The following is a 24945-nucleotide window of genomic DNA, read 5'->3' on the forward strand; positions in this document are numbered from 1 at the left end:
CTCCTGAACAAACCACTAAATATGCTTCGCTCCCGTACTTCCCACAAATCACTACCAAGCTTAACAAACTTTTCAAAAACTTACCTGTTAAAATAGCCTTAAAAAATACCAGAACCTTAGGTAAGTTATTTTCTAAGACAAAAACTCCATTGGCCCCTCTAGAACAAACTAATGTCGTCTATCAAGTACCCTGTGCAGAGTGCAACTCCTGCTACATTGGCCAGACCAGCCGCTCCCTTCAAGGTCGACTAACGTCCCACAAAAGCGACATTAGGATTTCTAAACCATCTTGTGCCCTTGCACAGCATGCCATTTCAACCAAACACAGTATCGACTTCACGAATACCAAAATACTGTGCAAACAACAAAATCATCATAAGCGATCCCTCCTTGAAATGTGTCAAATTCTTAAACATCCATCCTCCCTAAATAAGAGAACCGACATCGACAACTTGAGTCAGATATATCATTCCCTCATCATACAAAATAAATAAATAAAAAAAAGAAAAAAAAAAAACAAAAAAAACCCTTACAAGACAGTAAGTACTTTCTTCTTTTTTTTTCTTTTTTGTTTGTTTGTTTTTTAAAGAAAAAGGAATTAATGAATCCTTTTTAAAAAAAGGTCCGTCCCCGTTCCGCTTGATACTTCCCTTAAGAATCGTAATCTGCACCATGCATTCCAAAGAAACACATGGACGATAACAAGCCACATGTGAAAATTATGACGAGCCGATCCAAAACAATCGAAAAGATTAGTGTGGTTTGACCCTCGAAAGAGCTTAAACCAACGTTCAAATGAAGCCATCGGTTAAAATTAAATGAACTAATGTTCTTACAGTTTTACTTGTATTTTTTGTTTCGTTTCTCCCGTTTAGTTTTTAATCTTTAATGTTAAGTTATCGTAAAGTTTTTATAACATCTTTAAAAAAACCCTACAAATTGTTTTCGTAAGTATGAACCCTGTTGGTTTGTTTACTTATATTTTAAAATCTTTTTTATTTGTAGTGAACTGATGATGCTTTTAAAAATAAAAGCGAAACGTATTCTAATAAAGCAATAAAGTAGTTGACGTCTTTTATTTGCCAATTATTGACCGATAAAACCTCTGCTATTCAACCATTGAATATATTCCAAATTTAATCAACGGTCGTATTTTTTACTATATATATATATATATATATATATATATATATATATATATATATATATATATATATATATATATATATATATATAAGCTCAAGTTACTGAAAAACTTATTAAACTGTACAAACAGAAAAATGTACCGGTTAAAATTGCAGTTAAAAATGCTAAGACTGTCAGGAATTTGTTTTCTAAAACTAAAACACCCTTGTCCCTTCTGGAACAAGTAAATGTCATCTATCACATACCTTGTGCTGAGTGTGACTCATGCTACATCGGGTAGACAGGGAGATCAACTTATCTAAGCATACTTGTGCTCTTGCCCAGCATGCTATTAACACTAAAAAAGTGGACTTTAATGAAGTTAAGATTCTTGGCAATGAACGCAATATCGTTAAAAGACAGTTTTTGAAAATGTGTTCAATACTTAAACACCCTAACGCTCTCAATAAGAGAACGGACATTAGTAACTTGAGCCAAATTTATCATACATTAATATAGCAGAATTAGGCTTAATATGTTGTTTACTTTAAAAATTGTCCCGTAAGGTGTAGTTTCTATCATATTTTCATATTAAATAATTTCAAATAAAATAAAATAATTTCTTACTTTACTTACTTAGATTTATTCAACTTACATTTTATTGATTATTTTGTCAATGTTACTTTTACATATTTAAATAATTGTTTCTGCTCAAATAATTTAATAAAATTTTATAATAAAATAGATTCATAGAATCTATATTATTTTCAGTTCCAAATGTATGAACCTTGGACTGATGGAGGTTAAATCAATCTTCACCTGTTGCTGGCTATTCTGCCACAACATTAACTTTTTAAAAAATGCCTTGCTGTTCTGTCAAATTTTTGACCTCAAGGTTACTGTCTTTTCTCGTTCGGCGTGGTACCTAAATTCCTGTCGCATTTCACCGACAGCGACTGAGAAACTTAAGAATGGTAACTTCGTTATATATATTTTTTAAATATCTATAATTCAATTTTAATAATGTAACCTAAAGTTAAGATCAAATTTAAATAATTATATACTGTTGGAAGTGCATCATATGATCTTTTTGGTTCTCTATAAATTAATGTTTTTTACTTAAGTTTTTTCACATATTTTTTTATATACATGTACAATTACCACATGCCTTTTGCTGTGCTAAGTTGAGTTAATTTGTAAGCTGTATTCAGTTCAATTAATTGTCTATACAACATAATATTTAATGTCCGTTATCATAAGCTTCTTTACACATTTTATATCTTTGACTGCTACATATCTTTTTAAGGTAACCCACTTATAATAACTTTTCCATGGATGTTTGGTTTTTCATATTGTTCTTTTTAGATGCACTGATGATGCTTCTTGATTAAGAAGCGAAACGTCTTCAATAAATAGATGAAGTAGCCACCTCCTTTGTCTTTTATTTCTTTATTTATTTTTATTTTTATTTTTTTATTTATCCTAAACAAATTAAAAAAAAACTGATTTACAGCACTAATTTCTATGACGGTCCCGTCCATGATTTTAATAACAAATCAATCAAATATAAAAAACTTCCCTTTATTAATGGTCTAACTCATTCTGTCATATCCGTATTCAAAAATGTTCCTAATATTAGTATAGCTAAATATAATACCATGAACAGCAAACAACTATTTTCAAAAATCAAAGATCCAGTACCAACCTTGTATAAAAGTAATGTCGTTTATGAAATACCGTGTTTAGGATGTTAAAATAGCTATATTGGTCAAACATCACAATGGCTAAAACAACGCATCACACAACATAAAAGTGATTGCCGCTTGAGAAAAAATACTTGCGCAGTGGTTGAGCACTATGAAAACACTGGTTATATGCTAGACTATAACAAAGCTCACATTTTGGCACAGACTGATAACTACAAAAGTAGATTATTTCTTGAAATGTATTACATTAACAAAAATAAAAACACTTTAAATTATAAAACGGATACTGGACAGTTAAGTAACATATATTGTAACATATTGAACAAAATTTATAAATATTAAAAATAGCCAACATTCATCTTAATATCAACTAACCTTAATAATTCATCAAATAAATATTATTCTTCTAACTTTTCTTTTATTGTTATTTTTATTTTTACATTTGAAATAATTTTAATTTTTTATCGTATAGCTGTAACGAACGTGCTTAAGACAATTTAATCTTGACATTCAATATTTCAAATACTTCAATGTCAGTTTTTATTTGCGAAATCTTTTAAATTCTGTGAGTGTTTTAAAATGTATTTGTACGCCATTTTTTGTAATGTTCAAATTGTTTTTAGTTTACTCCTGAGGAAGCTTTTAAATAAATGGCGAAATATTGAGTAATTTAGAAAAAAGAAAGATTTTTATTACAGACCACTTTACCCGATAATTTGAACGTTTATATATATATATATATATATATATATATATATATATATATATATATAATAAAGAATATTATAGAAGAATGACTAGTACATGTTAACAAAATTTTATACATCAGCTAATTTTACTGAAAAGCAACTTTGGGACGAGCTTAAAAGAGATCAAAGATAATACAGATTTACAAGAGACCGACAATAATGAGAAAGCTATCAATAGAGATACTAAGGAAGATAATCATTCCAGATTTTTAAGCGAGCTCACGGTTTTTTTGTATTTGACTGAAAAATCTTAAAAAAATTCAGATTTTGTTTCAAATGTTTTGAGCGAGTAGATTCTTTTGTAGAAGTAGTTGATAAATTACAAAAGAGTAAAACGGAGTATAAGAGACAGTGAGGAACTCTTCGTCTTGGTTGATATTAAAATTTATGGATTTAAATTAAAATTAAAAAAAAATCCTAAATAATAGTGATATTGGTACTTCACATGTATTAGAATATAAAAAAAAAATTGATTTAAAAGGTTTAGGAGATGAGATCTGGCGCCTTTCGTTTAAAGTTGTCGCTTTTTTAGCCAGTCAGGACCTGACTTCACTATATATAAGACAGTTCCCTTTATCATTATTTATAGCTACTGTTTACATATATTTATTGATGCAATAAATTATATACTAATACAGAATACAGTGAAAATTACCTAAGTAAATGTATATGATGAGTTGCGATTTTTGTATACAAAGTTGATAATCCGTTAGTCGTGGCATTGATCGATTAAAACTTTGTTTTTTTTTTAATATTAGATTAAAGATTAGAGATTCTGATTGGGTTAAAAGAATAAATAGTTGTTGAAATGACTGATAACAAAAAAAGTATCTCCAACTATTTTTTTTGCTCTTGTATTTTTTGATATTAGTTATTTATGAAAAAAAAAAAAAAAAAAATCCTTGCAAGATACATGAAAAAACTCTCCAACGAGGATCTCAGACCAAGTTCGACTACACGCCGAGTAGATCAAACACTTTTTGCACGAGTTGCAGATAATAAAAAATTTATTGCACGAGTGTGAAAATAAAAAAAAAACATTTTTTTAATAAATATAGTTCAATAAAGTTTTTTCTCTACATAAACTTACAAAAAAACTTCAGTGCTCACATCTAAACTCGCTTTAAAAACAATATAGTATTCTTCTAGCAGCCTTCTTAACAAAAAGGAGGTACACAATTTGATGTAAAAATTGAAACTCAAAGAAAGGCTCATTTATGCGGGAAACGATTACCATACAAATCAAAGAGAATATAATAAGAAGAAAATATGTCAATAATAAAGACAGTTTACCTATAATTAATAATATTTAACAAATACAAGACAATAGGATGCAATAAAAATACGTTTAAGCTTAGCTGGTTTCACACCTAAAACATAAAATGCTAAAGTATACTATCGAAACATTTTTAAATGTACCCCTTGTTAAGAATTTTAAGTTTCAAACATCAGCGAATCATTTCGTCAATGTAGTTCGGCACCGATATCGAATAAACATACACGCTGTTTGATCGATCCTGGTAAATTATTAAATTTAAAGAGTACAATCATAAAATTTCTTACACTACGTTAACATACAGTGTTACAGCATTAGTTTATTTTGCATTAAAGAAACAAAATATGTGAGAACATATACTATTTCAATTATAGTTTGTCATCTACTATAAAGTAATCCGTAATCACAGTATCTCAGAAACAGAAAATAAATTATACCAGTCATTTTAGTCCGACAGCAGGTTACACAGGTCACATTGTCTTCCTGTTCTGTAGGTTTACAATACATGCCTTAAGGAGGGTACTCTCCCGCATATATGGAAACAACAAAGATTAGTGCTTCTCCCAGAAGAGAAGAAACTACCGGAGAAACCATCATCTTATCGTCCGCTCTCTATGCTGTATACAGCTGGCAAGATATTATAACGAATAATCCAATGAACCACTGCTCAACACCAATCAGCATAGATTTCGAAAAGAACACTAAACACTAGATGCGATCGATCTTGTCATTAAGACAGCTAAGGAGGCGATCGTAGGGATCAGCTGGAAGAGAAGTACGAAGAAGTATGGGCTGTTGGCCACATTAGACATCAAAAATACTTTTAACTCCGCCAACTAGAATTGCATTATTGCACATTAACTGAAATGAGAGTACCGGCATATCTAAGAGGGAGCTAGCTACTTCACTGATCTACTTTTGAAGTTCGATCCAAAGGAATATAAAATTACTGAAGGAATATTAAAGAGCTCTGTGCTAGGCTCTCTTTTGTGAAATATTTTGTATGATGGTTTGCTAAACCTAGAATTATTAAGAGATGCTAGGCTCGTGGCATACGCCGATGATATGGCTGTGGTGATCGTCGCAAAGCACCTTGAGATTACTCTGACGTTTGACATCATCTTCGAGAGAATCTGTCAGTGGATAAACACAGTTAATTTAAAACTAGCAAAGCACAAAAAGGAGGCAGTGCTTATTACTAGTCGAAAACGGGTAGAAACCGAAACACTGAGCATTGGAAAATATGAAATCACATCACAACCATTCCTTCGGTACTTGGGAGTACTGATTGCTACCAGACTTAGCTTCAAGCAGCAAGTAGAGCATGTCATTACTAAAGTGTCACTAGTAAGAGCAGCCTTGTCACGGCTAATGCCGAATGTAGGTGGCTCAAAACAAAGCAGGTGAACGAAATACGGAGTATTAATTTGAGCTGATATCCTCGGAACCCAAGAATCAGGGAGGAAGGTCGCATCAGTATGTCGTCTGAAAGATTTAAGATTTGCCAGCGTATTCCGCACAGTAATTGAGGATACAATATACGTCATAGTCGGGATGCTACCCATTCCCATTGGAGTGTTAGCTGAAGAAAGAAAGACCCTTTATCGGCAAAGAAAGTCAACTACATCTACAATATGCCGAGATGAACTTGAAGAAGAGAACGGCAAACAGCATTGATCGATGTCAATTACGCACTATCTTATACCACAGGTGAATGTTTGGCTAAACCGCAAACATGTCGAGGTTAACTACTATTTGACGCAGATGCTCTCAGGACATGGCTGACGATTCAACATAAGGATTCTTCAGAGTGCCCATTCTGTCTCGGGATCAGTGTTCTTGACACACGTGTTCTTCGTATGTCCTAGTTTCAACTTACTTACCCCGTTATAATCTAGAAGTAGTTATCAAATAGAAACTTCGACCAGAGACCAAAATAGAAGAAATGTTTTAATGGAAGGGAACTTGGCATGCAATCAGCACATTCGCGATGGAAGTCCTCCCAGAATCTTGATTGTATTAAAAGGAGACGAGCTGAAAATAGAGACGGTTAGAAGGAGAGAAGCAATGACTTCGACAACATGAAAGAAGAGCAATAGCTAGGTCCTCCCCCCTTGAAGTAATAATTTACGGTAGTACCTTGGAAAAGTGGGGCTTATCAATTAATCCATCAAAAACAGAGTACGTAGTATTGGGAGGTAAAGGAAAGCACTTAGAACTAGGAAGCAAACAAATTCAAAATACTGATAGCTATAAATATCTCGGTGTAAACATTACAAACAATGGTCGGAATACAAAACAAATAGCTACTAGAATTGGTCAAGGAAATTCAGCAATACGTCAACTGAATAGTATACTTTGGAATAACCACATCACCTGAAACACAAAAATTAGGATATACAAAAGTATCATAGAAAGCATTGCTACATATGGTTCAGAGCTTTGGGTAATAAATAAAAATGATGCATCCAAAATAAAAGCAATGGAAATGAATTATTGGAGAAGATGTTGCCAACTCACTAGAAGACATAGAGTAAGGAATACTGAAATCAGAGAGCGTATGGGCATAGACATTGACGTCCTGGAAACTATAGAATGCAAAAGGCTGAAATGGTATGGCCATGTAGAAAGGGATCAACGATGGCCAAAGATAATGTTACAGTGGATCCCCACCAACCGCAGGAAAAAGGGAAGACCAAGAAGATCGTGGAGACAAGAAGTAAAAGGTGCAATGGAAGATAGGGGTCTAACACACGGACCAAGTAACTTAACTTCAATTTTTAAAGAGACATAACCTCACAACAACTTTGGCGTTTATACACATTTTAAAAAAATCTTAAATAATCTTTTTTAACAAAGATTTCCAGAGTGAAAATCAAAACGTCAAATTTTTTTATTTAAAAATGTTATTTTTATTACAATAAATTGTGGCTCAATGCCATATAAATACAAAATTTAATTACATATTACACAAGAAAATTGTAAGGACCTTTCTAAGCTGAACATTATTTCTAAGTTCTTAGAGCACGGAAAAAATGAAAAATCAAGTTTTTAAAGTGGAAACGTTCAGGTCTACTTTATTTTTCCTTCTTCCAGGGGAGTTTTTTGGGCCAACGTCCGTCAGGCATTCTCAATAGGTATCCATTGAGCTGCCTCAATATATAAATTAAACAGTAACTGTAACATATTGCATCCTTGTTTTAGTCCTTTTATTGGCTATAGTTACTTTTATTGGCTCTGATAGTCTATTTCCGATTTTTAGGTAAATATAAACAAGTTATCAGTGCAAGATCAAAGATCAAAAATTCAAACGTCAATAAATTTATTTTATCCTTCAATTGCAACTTATTCCCGTTAAAATAGTAATTAGATCTTATCTCTGTCGTTAGCCCGGTTGGTAGTTTTCTTCTCTTCTTTCTTTTTAATGACTGCTCGGATGTAATTGTGAACACTATACCATCCCTCCGTACTTTCCATCATCTTCACATCATCTCTCTTACAGTTATAGGGTTAATACCTATTTCTTTATACGTTCTGTTTCTTTCCACTGTACATCTATTACACTCCAGCATTGTGTGAGTAACAATGTGGGAGTATTCGCAGTATAGGCATTTATCTCTATCTGTCTTTCTGAACCTATGAACATACGCCCTAAAACAGACAATTTACCCAGTCCCTTAGGCTCAGGATTAGCATCTTGGTCCACTGGGCAACATCTTCCTTGTTGTTCCACTCTTCTTGCCATCTTTCCATTGAACTTTCCCTATCATGCAGAGGAACACAACCCGTGATAGTGCACAAGGCCGCCGCAGATACAGTCCTGTAGGCGCATGCTACTCGCAACAGACTCGTTCTGTCTACTTTTTCAGAAACCTAATATTAGGTATCAATATCTAAATATAATGAAAAATATTATTAATTATTGTGTATTAATTATTGTGTATTTATATAATACTAAGAGAAATATACAACACACTCCTGCAATGGCATCCGAATTAAAAAATTCTGTTAGATGTAAGCTTCCGGGTTGTAAGGGCAAAACAAAAGTTTATTGTGAATTATGTGACATATTTTTATGTTAATGGGAAATAACAATTGCTTTAAATAATTTCATTTACAATAATTTTGTATTGATGCGATCCTGATGTTCTTTTGAATGGACATGTTTTTTTTTTCATATTTAGCAAAAAAATAAAAATTTAGAAAAATTTACATGTGTTTTATATTAAAAATCATACGAATTCTATTAATTAATAAAAAAAATAACAAATACGATTTGGTCAGGTCTCAGGAGGATATAACTTAATATCCAAATTGTCTGATATTTAAATTGATTTAAATAAGTATCTGATCGAATCGTATCAGTATGCGCACATATTTCCGTACATGTATGTCTTTCCATACGTCTATTTTCAGTGTCTTGTACAGTATTATTTTTAAAACCCACAATGGTAGTAGTGTTACTGCACAACTGTGATAAACGCATACTGTCATCTGTACACGAGTTGTATTGGCATTTTTTTTCTCCCTCTTAAAGGTTGTAGTATTATTTATTTATATTATTTATAATTGAAATGACAATGAACCTACATGAACTGGTAACATTGAAAACTGATATTTGTTTTTATAAATAAATAAATAAATAAATAAAAATTTAAATACCAAGACCAATATTTATTAGAATAAAAATCAATCGTTATTGGGTTAATCATAAACTAGTGAGAATATAAACTCACGCGAGCAATAGTTGTTATTGTTTACTATATCTGTCCGGTGAATAGTCGAAAGTATAAAAATTATAATTAAAACAATATAGTAATTCAAATTCTACTATTCTATATAAGTCTATTATGGGTTTAATTGACTAAGTACCTAAAAGGCACCTCAACCTACCACCAGACCTATTTAATACTATAAGGTGAAATTAATATTTTGGTGGGCCAACCCATACCCTGCCTAGTAGAATTGACATAGTTGATATGTTCGGATTGAGTTATTTCAAGTGTTGTCAAATCTGTGGAGCTTATTATAAACTGGTGTTAATTGTAGAATTGCGAACACAATTTTTACATATTTGTAATCGTGATGTGCAGTGTATACCTAAGTGTTTAATATGGACTAATTAGATTAATAAAGCTATATATTTTATAGTATCGCTAAATTTTGATAAAACTGAGTATTTTTGTAAATTACACAATACAAATTTCGTTTCAAAATATATTGTCAGTGTAACTGAATTCCTAAAAGGTTTTATTATATTATTTATATTCTTTTATAGTTTGTTTATGGTTATATGTGGTTTTCTATCTTTATATGCACATATTTTTATATTTTGGTTAAACACAATAAAGATTATTTTATATTACCTAATGTTTTAATTACAAGTGTTACCTCAAAATAAAACAAACAAAGGAAATATATAATTCTTTTAAAATTATATTGAAAATTGCATGCAATCTTTCACTTTCACTTTAACGTCTTTTCTCCACGCAAAGAGTAAAAAAGATAGTGTTTTTCAATGATGAACTGTAGAGCCATGTCGAAGTAAAAGGTTATTTCTAGCGTCGTTCAACAGCCTCCAGTAAAAGGCTTTGAATTTGCGGTTCACCTAATTCGCTATCGAAGAGAAGTTTCCGTCTTCCGACGTCCTGTTACTTCGTATAGATGCTGCTGCTAGCGTACTCAGGCAGTTATTGTTACTACAACGGCCAAATACTAGACTGTATTTCATTTCAGTTTGAACTTCCAAAAGTGTTCCTGATTGCAGTTTAATAACTCGCAACATGTGTAGAACAATGGTGGAATTAGAATTGAAATGAAATGCAATCTTTTACTCTCATAATATAGATATAGGTGACTGTTTGAATGCAACACCAGAGATAAAATAGATATTTTGTTAAATGAATTCAATAACTTCTACCATTTTAATTTCTTTCAAAACTAAAGTTCAAATTAGTTGAATGTTGAAAAGAAGTTGAAAAAAATTGTCAAATCAATTTTCTGGACCTGTTTTTACATAAAGAAAATAGTACTATTACTACTTCATGATAACAAAAAAACCTGGTCGTCTAGATCTGAATTTTAACGGTTTCGTTTATCTAAGATTTTAACTCTAATTATCCCCTGTCCCAAAAGAAAATAAGTGGTTATCGATCTTGCCGAGAGCTATCAGATTATCTGATCCTATTAGTAGACCTCAGACAAAAAGCAAAAACAATACTTACACTTAATTCATACCCATATCACCTCAACAAAAACACTTTCGCGAATGTATACATTTTACAATAACAAGAATAACAACAAAAATAACAAGGTAAAGAAAAACTACACGTACCTTCCCTATATACAAGAGTTACCAGAACAATTTGCAAATCTCCTGTCTAAACATAACATTACAGTTGCTCATAAAGGTTCTAATACAGAACTTAAATTCTGTATTGATCTATCCGTTTTTGGAACATTTGTAGAAGTTCATTTTTCTTAAGTGTAAGAGACATTCTTTTCCGAGGATATATTAATATGGGGGGAATGTAATTTCTTGCAGCACTCATGCAGAAAACAGATATGATAGTTCTTCCACGTTCGGCAGATATAGCAGATCCTACCTTTTTAGCTCCTTTAGGTCCATAAGCCTTTGGATATTTTTTTGGACTGTAATGTCAGTTTCGTCTTTATTAAAAATTCTGTCAGGCTCAAACATAAAATTGCCCATGAATATTTTGATAGTAGAATTAAACGGTGTTGTTGAGTCTTTATTGAATACGGCAATTCTGTTCAAACTTGTTCCTTCTGGTTGTCTTAACGTTAGATCAGGATTCCTTTTTATGAACCCAAAAAGCCAATCTTTGCCGGCTAACCTCTTTTGTTTATTAAAATTATTTGGGATATTATTTTCTTCAGTGATTCCCCTGGAAGCGATCACATAACAGCAGAGATGATAAAATATGGTGGAAAACTGCTAAATAATTGGATATACAAGATCATATGGATATGGATAAAAGAACGAATACCAGAAGATTGGAAGAAAGCCATTATTTGCCCATTACACAAAAAAGGAGACAAAACAGAATGCAGTAATTACAGAGGAGTAGCGTTACTAAATACCGTATATAAAATCCTATCAAAATCCATAAAAGATAAGCTAGAAAAAGAAGTTGAAAATATAATAGGCGAATATCAGTGCGGATTTAGACGAGGGAGAAGCACAACGGACCAAGTATTCATAATCAGAGAATTACAAGCAGAAAGCTATGAACACAACTTACCAACGATAGCGCTATTCATCGACTTCCAGCAAGCATACGATAGAATAAAGAGGAAGGAATTAAAAGAGACCCTTGAGGAACTGGGAGTTGGTAGAAAGTTGCGTAACATGATACATCTTACTTTAGAGAATACAGAAAACAGAGTCAAAGTAAACAATCATGCATCGGACAAATTTATAGTAAACGAAGGATTAAGGCAGGGCGATCCTTTGTCATCATTACTCTTTAATTTATGCATAGAAAAAATAATGCTAGAAGCGAAAATCAATAGAGAAGGACTCCTATATCATAAAAGACACCATGTTTTGGCATTTGCGGATGATGTAGTGTTGCTGGCAAGAAGAAAAAAGAGCTACAGGAGCTAGTACAGAGAATAGTAAAAGCAGAAAAGAAAATGGGACTTTACATAAATGAAACTTAAACAAAATGTATGCAGTGGACAGATGATCAGTTCAGGGGTGGACACAAGTTTAAAGTAGAAGTAGAAGAAAGATCATCATACGAATTTAAAATGGTAGAAAGATTTACATACCTAGGTGCAATAATATCACGTAAACCTAACATTAAAGAAGAAATACAAGCTAGAATAATGACAGGCAATAGAAGTGTACATGCTCTTAGTGGAATATTAAAAAGCAAGTTTTTATCAAGAAAGGCAAAAATACAGTTATACTAAACAACTATACAACCAATAGTAACTTACTGCAGTGAGACATGGACAATGACAAAAAATGAACAAAATTTACTGGAGATATGGGAAAGGAAAATCCTGAGGAAGATATATGGAGGAATAATAAGGGACGGTTTATGGATAAGAAGATCAAATGATGAGTTAAAGAAATATATAATATATATAATCAACCTAACATAATAGGAGTCATAAAGACACAGATACTAAGATGGCGAGGTCACCTTGACAGGATGCCGAACACGAGGACTCCAAAAAGGGTACTAAACTACACTATAGCTTTAAAAAAGAGAAAAGGAAGAACAAAAAATAGATGGAATCAAGAGGTAGAAAAAGATTTGGAAGAAATTGGACTAGAAGGCCAGAAAAGAAAAATGAATAGCAAGAAGGAATGGAGAAAAATCACATATCGAGCCAGAGAAGATCTCAGTACATAAAGGAAAGCGAAGATGAAGAAAGAACAAACTTTTCAAGCCATGGGCCTCTAAGGCCATTAGTGCTATTGTATATGTATATTTTCTTCAGCATACTTGAATACCAATTGTCTAAGTTCTTTGAGTGTGAAGACATAGTATAATTTAGCAAGCCTTAACACATACTCGCTAATTTTTTTTGTACTTCATCTGCTGTGCGTATTACGGGGTGGTATGTGCAATCCTGTTAATCTTTTTATTAAAGTCAATTTGGGAATATTGAAAGCTCTTCCCGTTTTCATTATCTTTTCCGTCATTTATGATTGAATACAGAGCGTTTTTTAAATATTTTTAGTATATGTAAGAATCGTAGATTTTCTAGTGTAATTTCGTGGCATCTGGAAATAAAATTTTAATATTTACCATTTCATTGTTTGTGGGGCAATCATGCGCACTACTGCGCACTATTACCCCTTTACGCCTTAAATGGCAAACACCATCACAAACATAAAACTACTGAACTATATAAACCAACACCAACACAACATGCACCAAAATGTATGAAAAACAACAAGATTGAAACTGATTAAAGCCTACGGAATTACCAGCTTAATTTTTTAAACAGAATAACTAGAAAAATTCTTGCAATTTTCAATAATCGGATCTCACTAATTCCACGTATAACGGTCGACTGAAGATAATGACGTAAACCGTTCATGAGATCGGCCGAAAGGTGTAGGACTAATTGAGTTTGTAAAATTTTCTACGGAATTTCACATACAATGGTACGCCGCTAACCATTTCCTCACTTTCCCTTATGTAACTGTTGGTTATATTATTTGAAAAACACTATTCTATATTACAATTTATGTCGCTAAAGGACTAGTTTCCAAGCCAATTCTCCAAATATACACACACATACACACACATACACACACACACACACACACACACACACACACACACACACCCACGCAAAAAATTTTGCCAAACTCTCATCGTAAGAAAAGCACCGAAAAGAAATCCTCAGAGATATAACAGAAACTAAATGGTTACATAACTATTAAATATAATAAAAAACTAAAAAAATAGTATTTGTTTCAAATTCACTATTTCCTTTATAATGGCTCCTTTCTTTATGGCTTTAGATTTCCCATGGTAGCATCAATATCGTTTACCAACAATAAACACATGGGTATATCTAAGTATGGCACGTTTTGATAAGAATAATTATAATAAGAACAATGATATCTTACTTATTACTAATTTATACTACACAAACAAACAGTGTTTTGTTTCAAAACCAAGGCTGTCATAAATAAAAAATATTTTGACATTGAATTTTCATTGATAAAACCTAGTCCTCAAAAGATTTTGAGTTTTGGCAACACATATGAGGCATTTGAAATATGCCTAAAAAACGCTGAATTTAAACTTTCATGTTACAAACAATCTCACGTCACAGCAAATGTTTTCTCGGAGAAAGCATTGGGTGAAATTTGTAACTGTGCAATCGAAAAAAGAGCAGTTTTAAACGTTTTAATTCGTTTGTAATCTTCTTATAGTGCTATTCTGACTTTTTTGACTGCTGCCCTGAAAAGTCCGGTAGTGGTTAAGTTAAACCATTTTCGCAGGTTATGCAGCCAGGATATTCTTCTTCATCCTGGACCTTTTTTCCCATGCACTTTACCTTGAAGTATGGTCCGAAGTAGGTTGTATCGTTATTCATTGCGCATTATATGGCCGAGGTATTCTAGTTTGCGACGTTTTATGGTTATGACTAGTTCGCGCTCTTTAACCGTTCTATGTAGTACTTCTTCGTTGGTAACTCTGTCTATCCAGGAAAACCTCAACATGCGTCTATAGCACCACATCTCAAATGCTTCGAGTCTTTTCAGTGATGCTTTAGTTAAGGTCCATGACTCCACGCCATATAAAAAAACGGAGAATACGTAGAATTTTAGTAAACGAACTTTTATTTCCAATTTTATATTGTGGATGTTAAGATTTTTATTTTGATGAAAGCTGATCTTGCCTTCTCGATCCTTGTCTTAATTTCCGTCGATTGGTCCCACTGTCCATTTAAGTTTGCACCCAGATAACAAAAGTTGGTGATTTGTGTTATAGGTTGTTGGTTAACTAGTAATTGACCAGGTGGTATCATATTTTTGCTTATAACCATGTATTTGGATTTTTGATGTTAAAATTAAGACCAAGCCCGCTACTCACTTCTGCCATCCTGGAGACAAGTGTCTGCAGACCTTTAAGACTGTCTGCAAAAATGTCATCAGCGAATTTTATGTTCTTCAATCGTTCTCCGTTTATAAGTATTCCCTCGTCTATGTCCGTTAGCGCTAGGTTCATAATGTGCACTGAATATGTATTGAACAATAATGGGGACAATATACATCCCTGTCGCACACCTCTTTTTATCTTTATGTCGTCTGTTAACTAATCCCCCGAGTAAAGAGTACAGAAAATTATGTACTTTGACATTTGTTATCATATGTTTAATTTACTTTTTCAAGTGTGTGTTTACTAAAAATAGTAATACAAAGTAATATTGTTTTTAATTACTTTGTGTTGGTTTTTGATATTTATTGAAAATACGTTATTGCAAATGAATGTTTTTAAGACGTTTAAAATTTATTTAACTTGAATTTTAGAATAAACACACATAAAACAAATGTTTTTATTTAGGGTAGTCTCTTAGACGACATGTCAGTAATTGTGTTCAAATATTTATATGACAGTACTTAAGGGTAAATAAACTTAAGGAGTTCTTTACTATTCACATCTCAATCTGCAGCTCAGACTAAAACTTGTTATACGGCCAATGTACTTTATCGAACAAAGAGATTAAAGAGTATGTTCAAGGTTTATATAAACTAGAAGTCTCTAAAATATGGATTTAACGTTTAAGCTTGAAAATACATTGGACAGCAAGAATATTGAAACAAAAGTTCTCTCCAACAAATAAATATGGAAAAAGAATTGTTTTTATATATTTTATGTTAAGTATATAATTATTAAACAAAAACGCGATATTAGACGAAAAAACTTAAAACTCTACTTAAAGTAGAAGAAAATATTTATTCTCAAAAAAATATTTTATAGAGGACCTATATTTTACTTAACTTTCTAACTGATTTTTGGCCTTTATATTAAGTTATCAATTATCATAAGTCAATCTCATACTTTTAAAAATATTTAATTTATTAGAGATACCTGAAAGAGATAGAGTTTCATATTAATATACACGCATAAAAAATTTACAAAAAAAGTCCCAATGACGAGAAACGTTGTCACAGATGAAGAGAAAGCTAGCAATTTATCACTACAGATCAGAATAAACAGAAAAATGATCTGAACGAGAAATTTTGGAAACCGTATTTATGCCAACTGGCTGTGTGAAACATTTGTTATTTTTATAAAAAATAAAAAATCGTTTAGGTGGTGTGTGTGCCGGTCTTAAAGAAATATAGTTTTTGATCGCATCGAGAATGGTATTTACTTCGTTATCTACTATGGTAAATATTCTATTTGTGCGTGTTTTTGATACTTTTATTGTGATAAGGCTCCAAGTCTTGAACGTTATTTGTTTCTAATTTCAATAGTTCGTCCTTTCTTAACGCACCAGCCACTCCGAAAATCAATGCAACCTACAAAATGAAATGTTAAGAAATACGAGTATTAAATATATAAACTTAATTTACTGGTTTACCTTTATCATTAGAAACACGTCGTTAGGAGCATCAGAGATGAATTTCAGGACTTGTTCTTTTTCAAGTGTTTTGATTTCTTTGGTACATAACCTGTTCTTTTTTTTCTTGATAAACATAATTAACTTATTATATTTAGATATATAAATGTTTGATTTTAAACTTAAGGTTGATTTTAGCATCGATTATTTAGGCTACAAACTTGCTATTAATCCTTTTTCGTTAATGTTTGAAAAATATGTCAACAATACAGATTCTGAATATCGTATTATTTTCCTCTTGTCACACCCTGCAATAAATTCAGCGTATGTTTTTTCGTACAACACTATGCTTTTTTCAGGCAGTAAACTTAAAGATATTTTATTTGCAGTTTCTGCCACTTCCGGTGGAGTTAAATTAAACTCTTCGTCAATATCCATCTTTTGATTTTTCAAATACACAGAATTTTAAACAATAAAGTAAATAATGACATACAATGACAGATAGTACCTACTAACAGCGGCTACTTCATTTTAAATTTTTTAGTGGGAATATAAATAGGTATATGTTTGGTTGCCTACACCACAGGTCACTGCCAATCACAGAGCGTTTAATTAATTTATGCAAGCAATATATCAGGAGCCTGGAAGAGTAAGGGCGAACCGCAAAAACTAGGTTTCGGGAAAACTGAGTTAAAGTTTACGAACATATTAAAATAGTAAGGGCGAATAAGTGGTGCTACGATAGTAGATATATTATTATACGGTCTACTGTCGCGTTTCTACTATATTATGCGGTGTATCTTTACAGTGAATAAAACGCGTAACACGTAAAAATTAAGAATTATCATTTTTATTTTAAGGCTTATTCTCAACCAAAATAGTAAATTGATATGACAAAGTATTAACCTGTAAAATTGAAATAATAATTCGTTTTACCTATGATTTTATTCACTCTGTAAAGATGGTATTTGTGAGTGTAAACACGTTCTACCTATTGATACGTCGGCCTATCACCATAATCTTTTCTAAGAAGGGTTTGAACACAATAATGAAAGGCATCCTTTGTAAGCAAAATATTTATTGCTAAGTACTAATAAACATTTTATAAACTTTATGATTATGCAAATTACACCGTAATCCCTTCCCAGGGTTTTCGAAATCCAAATCCTTCAGGTAGATTAAACCAATGAGGTGGAATGCATACTCTAATAGTAGCACCGAACAAGTTTTATTTTATTAATAGAAAATAAAAGAGGATTTTGCAAGATTTGCAAGGATTTTATGAAATAAAATGAAAAGAGGTTTAATATTTTTCTAAAAAATAAACATACCTAGTTTTTTTAACAGGTTTCTGTGAGAGCTAGTGATAGTGGAATACATTGCAAAATTCACAAATACAGCTTCAATTAAACTCAATTTGATTTTCATCGTCTACAGTTTCTTCGACTTCAGTTATATCAATTCCTCCACTAATAGCTTCTTGTAAAGTATGCTTGTGAGGCATGGGTACATAATCAAGAAGATCTTGTAAGTCTTTTTTCTTTTCTTCTGTAAGCTTGATGGCACCCTGGTATTTGAGAGGAAGTTCTATACTATCTAAGTTAAAATTTGTTATATCGTGAAGTCTCTTTCGTCCCTTTTGGAGTATGACATTTGTAGAAATATCCGTGTTGTATGCTATTTGAATTTTAAAGCCCATCTTAAAATTTATTGAAAATTCGAATATTCTACCATCCTTGAAGTTAGCTCCCAATATTTGAGATTTAGTTGCTGCTTTTTGAAGAACGCTGAAATCCTTAACCATTTCCCTCGTGACATTAACAACTTGGAATTTGTTCTTTTTTTCGTGTGTTCAATGAAATGGATATAGTGTTGTTTTGAAAATACTTCACAGTCCTTGATCTTTAATTTAATTGAACCGAAATCTCGATCACAACCCATCATCGAATGCCCAGACATTAAAAAAACGTGCTTAATAAGATCAAAGCGGTTTGCATGAATGTGGCGGAGGTTAAACAAAACAACGTTTATGTTCTTATTTTGCCCGGCACAGTTATCACTAAAAATTATAACTTGTCGCACTTGCTTATTAACAAAGTTCTCCAAGTAGTGACTGAGAAAACTGGCTATTTCACACGATCCGCGTTTAGCGATGGTTTCATCCCATACATACATTACGGCTGTTCCAGTTTTAACGTTATGGATTCCTAAATTATAAGTCCACATTTTTCTTTTGTAATATTGTACGTTGCAGGTAAGTTTAGGCGTGGGTAATGCTTGTTGTAAATCAACACATATACCTTCAATATTTGTATCCTGGTTGCTTTCGTAGCTTTTCATCATAAATTGAGCAGCTTTCTGCTTTGCTAAATGAACCTTCAGTTTCGTATCCAATTCAGTTATTCGGGGAGAATTCGGGTTACTAGTCTTTAACCCATTAATTTCAATTTTAGTCTTAGAGCAAGTATTACATTCATCAACAGAAGGAGGCTGAACACCTATATTGAATTCATTGACAAAAATATTTCGGTAGTAGGACTCTATCACAGGCTGTTCTTCAGGATATGTGTTTCTTAGCCATTCCATATAAGCTCCATATGCCCCAGTAATTGATGAACCCGGTGGCATATATTTTCGAAAAGGACTTTTGGCTCTGTTATAGTGACTGGAAACAGTAACAAGAGAATCAATGTGATCTCTGACCAACTGCTTTCTATATCCAAACATTTTATTTCCTGGGCATAGCTTCCCTCGGTTGTCACTCAGCACAGTTCCTGTGGTGGTCTGCTTGTCTAAAACAACGCGAACTCTTTTTTCACTTATGCCATGGATGCTAATAAAATCCTGACGACAAACACATTTTCTTTCTCCATTTATTGAAACACTGTACTCTATGGTCCGAAGCTTTCTACTAGCTCTGTCAGTAATTAAAGAATTTTTACAATCACTGAAACTTAACACTTTTAAAAGGTATTGGTTTTGATTATCATAGTTGCCCAGTTGCCAAAAATTATTGAAAATCATATTAATATTGTTCATGCCCAACTTTTCAAAACACGATTTACGACACTTACATGGTGGTCCGATTGTGCGCGCAGATACAGGTCTGTTTGTATTTCTCGAAATGTACGCTTCACCACAGTTTCGTTTGGTTTTACATACGTTAACAACCCATTGTTCCGTGTTCTTTTGCTTCCGCCTTGTTGTATTCTCGGTGTTCATTTTGAAAATAAATCGGAAAAAACACTACAACTTTAACGCTAATGTAACCGCTAATGTAATATTAAAAACTACAAGCATACGATTGTACAGAAAAACTTAAGAAAAACGCATACATCTGCATACAACGCAAGAATGTCTCACCAACTAAAGCTACAGAAACACCGGTGCGTTAAGTAACAGGGTTATAGAGGAGTAGGGGCGAACCTTGAACGGAAACGCAACGATAGCTTGTGGGTTCGCCTTTCCTCTTCTAGACGATTATGCCGTTCAGTTTCTGACATGAATTAGTTGCTATCTTATTTCCTACAGAATTTTGGGAGTATGAAGGGCGAAACATGGTGTTATAATGATACAGACGTATTCTTTAATAGTATGTGAGCAAAATGAGACTGTTTTTAAAATGACCATTTTTCGAATTCGCCCTTACTCCTCCAAGCTCCTGATATGTTCTGTTGCCTATAATGAAATCGTTCATTAATAGAAAATCATTCATTAATAGGGGTCATTAATCAATGATTTTGAGGGTGTTAAAATTGATCATAAATGGACGGTCGACGGAAAATAATTATTAACTTCGTTAATATATTCAATGATTTATTGATTAATTTTGAAATAACCCTGATAAAAACAACAACAAAATACCTTAAAATACAGTAAAAAATAATTAAAGTTTTAATCAAACACTAACATAACCTACCTTAAAATATGAACATTCATAGTAAATATCTTAATACTTTGATATTATTACTTCACAAATTCACGAATAACAAATAAAATCAATCGCACAGAATAAACGTTCATAACCAAAAGTCCTTATTTATTCTTGAAACAACATAACATTCATTAGATGTGCACTCTAATAAATGTTCTGTTACTTCTGATAGATCTACTGATTAGACAGTTCATTCATAGGAAAGGAGCACAACAGCATTTAGTGGGTCTTCTTGTTGAAAACCCGGTCGCTTGAGACGCTGACGCTAGAAACTCTCTCCCTACTTCTTACTATAAAAGACACCATTCTAGAGAGTCTACAGAGGATAAGCTTTAAACGTGACGAATATATCCTCCCGTCAGCTGCACAGAACGAATTTTAAACGGTGCAAACAAAAAATTATAAAAATTTGCTAAATAATGTTATATTAAACGTCCCAAAATTTGGTTTTTTAGTGGATTAGGTTTTTAATTACTTAATCCTCCTTATTTATCACTAATTCTACTTTGAATTTAAAAATCGTGTATATATAGTAACTTACCTTATACTTATCAACCAAGTACCAAAATTCTTGAGGATCAAAGCTGCTACACAATAACCTAGTAACTCCAGTAATTGCTGACATAAATAGTCCCACGCCTGAAGAGTTCCAGTAGAGAGAGCCAAATGTTAAAAAGCTTATAGGACCCTCCCTCATTTTCATCTCAAACAGTCTTCTGGTTGTATCCAAATCATTGTTTTTAGGTCGCGGCACAAGTGGAGAATAATGTAGATAATAATAATGATTTAGGCATATGCCTTTCGGAAAACCAGAAGTACCACTGCTGAAATAAATAATTGCTGTTTCCATGTGATCTTTAATGAATATTGGTTTAAAATCATTTTCTGATTCTTGTGGTTCGACAAAATCAGAAAAGGGCGTGAATTCGCTTGTTTCTCCAAAAACCACAATTTCGCTCTTTAGTTCCAATTTTTTAGCAAAGTAATTGATTTCTTTTAGCGAATCTGTTACAGTGAAGATAATTTTTGGTCGAACCGCAGATATTAGTTTTTCTAATTCTATGTTGGAAAGCGTTGGATCTAAAGAGCACGGAATGGCACCAATAAAGAATGAAGCAATGATTGGCACGCATGCGTCTAGGTGATTGTCAGAACAGCCAGTTACAATATCGCCCTTTTGTATTCCTTTCTTTTGTAGTACTATAGCAGTTCTAATGCATCTTTTTAAAAGGGACTCGAATGTATCTCTTTCTCCAGTTGTAGCCAGAATCTAAAATCAAATAGATGTCCTAAATAAACGCATATAAATAAAATAAAAACGTAAATCAATCAAACTATTTGGTCACTTTGCATTTATACAAGTCAATAACAAATGAAATTTTCATTAGAAGGTAGTTATTATGAAATTGAAAATAAAGAAACAAGAACTACTGTTCTTATGACTATGTTTACTTTATAGACCTAAAGATATCAATAATATTATAAGTGATAATCTTTTATCTTGGAAAATATGGAAAAATATATATATTTTTAAGGGGTAACATTAGTCTTGCATTCTAAAAGAATGAAAAAATTATTAATTAATAATAATAATTATTCCATATGAAAATCTAGTACCTCAAAGAAACAATTATTATAGATCTAGATAACGACAGTGATAGTGAAACTGATTTGTTCATGTAATTTTTTTTTAAATGTAAGTACTTTTTTAATTATATTTATAAATGGTAAACTTCCTATATATACGTAGTATACATAGGAACTTTACCACAAAATTCAGTTGATAACGGTATAAAACCAGCTTTTAGACACACCTCAATTTTGAAAATAATTTTGTAAAATATTTTTGTCTCTGTTATATTAATGATTCTCTTAGATCTCTGGTAGGACTATACTTACTGCAATTTGTGTTGTTTTTAGTTTCTTGTCTTTTTCATTTATCATCAGTTCTTAATTCATACTTTGTTTGATCAAATAATTTTTTGGAATTTTTTATCTTAAATTTTTATAGTCATATTTTTGCTACTTCTTCTTCTTCTTCAAGTGCCATCTCCGTGGCAGAGGTCGGCAATTATCATAGCTATTCGGAATTTTAAAGACGGCTGCTTTGAAAAGTTCATTTGATGTACACTCTCTCAGGTTGCGCAGCCAAGATATTCTACGCCTCCGTATGCTTCTCTTTTCTTGGATCTTTCCCTGCATATTCAGTTAGAGCAAGGCGTATTTCTCTCTCACGCAAGGCCTATATGTAAGAGATATTCCAATTTTCTTCTTTTAATCGTATTTAAAATGTCTATTTCTTTATTTATCCTTCTCAGAACCTCTTTGTTTGTGACGTGTTCTGTCCACGAAATTTTCAGAATTCTTCTATACACCCACAGCTCGAATGATTCCAGTTTTTCCATTGATGTCTCATTCAAAGTCCAAGATTCCATTCCATAAAATAAAGTCGAAAAAACATAGCAGCTCGCCAACCTAACTTTTAGTTCCAATTGTATCCTGAATGTAATCATTTGTGGAGCTAATCATTATTCCCAGATATGCATATTTGTCCACTTGTTCGATGTTGGTTCCGTTTATAGAAGATTTCGTTATTTCTTTGAGTTTTCGATATTCTCATAAACTTATTGTTACACCATTTCGGCTAAGATCATAGTGTCGTCCGCATATCTGATGTTGTTAATGCGAACAATTGGCGACAATATGCATCCCTGTCTCACTCCACATCTAATTTCAATTTCTTCTGAAAGCTGTTCGTTAACACTTACTTTTGCTCGCTGTTTATAGTATAAAGGCTATAGCGGGATAAGATGGTCAAAAGTGCCCCTGCACCAATCAGCACTGCGACTTGTGCTTTCAATAAAGCATATAAAAACATAACTTCATATAAATATTTAGCTTCCCAGGGCCCATAGAACCTCTTTAATCTAAAAAAGAAGCTTTTTTTCGACTTTATTTTTTTCTGGACGCAATTTTGCTTTAAAAAAATTCATAAGGATGTATCTTTTAAATACAAAATAGCCTGATATTTTTCAAATTTTTATATTGAAAATTGAGCTTAGGAAAAATTATTGAAATTTTCAATAATTTTTTAGGTTATGTTAATAATTTTTGGCTAACTTTTAAATAGTATTTTTTTATGTATTTCTTTTAAAGGCGGATGTTTCAATTTCTGAGCGGAAAGCATCAAAAAATCAAAGAAACCGTTTTTTTATCCTTTTTGCACTTCTTTTTTACCTTACCTCAAAATCAGATACTTATAGGTATGCTTTTCCATCTATTTTCTTGCTATGAATCATCATTGTAAAAATAATTATTTTAATTTACAAATTCTCAAATTGCGAAAAAATGGTGATTTTCTAATATTTTCTCACTTTATTGGCTCATAACCTTAAAATCTAGTAGCTAAATGATCTAATTTACGCGTATTTTTGATCTCACCCTTCAATTTTATTATACCACTTGTCTTTTTTTTTTCTTAAATAGTCAAAACGCAAAAAAAAAATGATAGAGCATGCCTATGATATATATCATCCCTTTGTCCTAAAATCCGTTGCGAGTTAATATCGAAAATCTCGAGTCGCATTAAAATTCTCGAAGTAGTTGGTCAAATCGAAGCTTAGAGTTGAATATTATAATAATTGCCATAATATCCTATAGGCGCGCGTATCGTACTCTATGGGCTAACACAGCAAAGCAGTGGCGACAACAGCAATGTCTGCTACGCTCATGATCCGTAACCATGACAACGCCAATGGGAGTATGCACGTTGCAGACATTGTTTCTGTCGTCACTGCTTTCGCCTTGGTGTTGGTGTCGCCTTCGTATCGCCTTCGTACCACCGTCGCCTTCGTATCGCTTTCCGTTGCAATATTATCGAGGATCTTGAAAACTATCCATAACATGGAGAAGTATCGAAAGAATCGAGTATATTAAAGTTATCACGTAGGCGGGCGTATGCATCCGCTATCAGTTACGATATCCTAGAACTGCCGCAAAAGAGTGTCGCATTTACTATTGTGCATCATAGTAGATGTGAATTTTGAGATATTGTCAGAGGTTGATTTGTGAAAGTTAAATTGATCT

At 32.3% G+C, this 24945-nt stretch overlaps 1 protein-coding gene across 1 annotated transcript in view; it reads right to left on the reverse strand.

Annotated features, from left to right (window-relative positions):
• Nucleotides 1-24945, reverse strand: part of LOC140450225 (luciferin 4-monooxygenase-like) — a 101138-nt gene that overhangs the window by 14943 nt on the left and 61250 nt on the right. Inside the window, exon 3 of the mRNA XM_072543730.1 lies at nucleotides 21401-22129. Within this exon, the coding sequence (XP_072399831.1) occupies nucleotides 21401-22129 (729 nt within the window). The remainder of the gene's footprint in view (nucleotides 1-21400; nucleotides 22130-24945) is intronic.

This window comes from Diabrotica undecimpunctata, chromosome 9 (assembly GCF_040954645.1).
Source record: "Diabrotica undecimpunctata isolate CICGRU chromosome 9, icDiaUnde3, whole genome shotgun sequence".
Taxonomy (NCBI): Eukaryota; Metazoa; Arthropoda; class Insecta; order Coleoptera; family Chrysomelidae; genus Diabrotica; species Diabrotica undecimpunctata.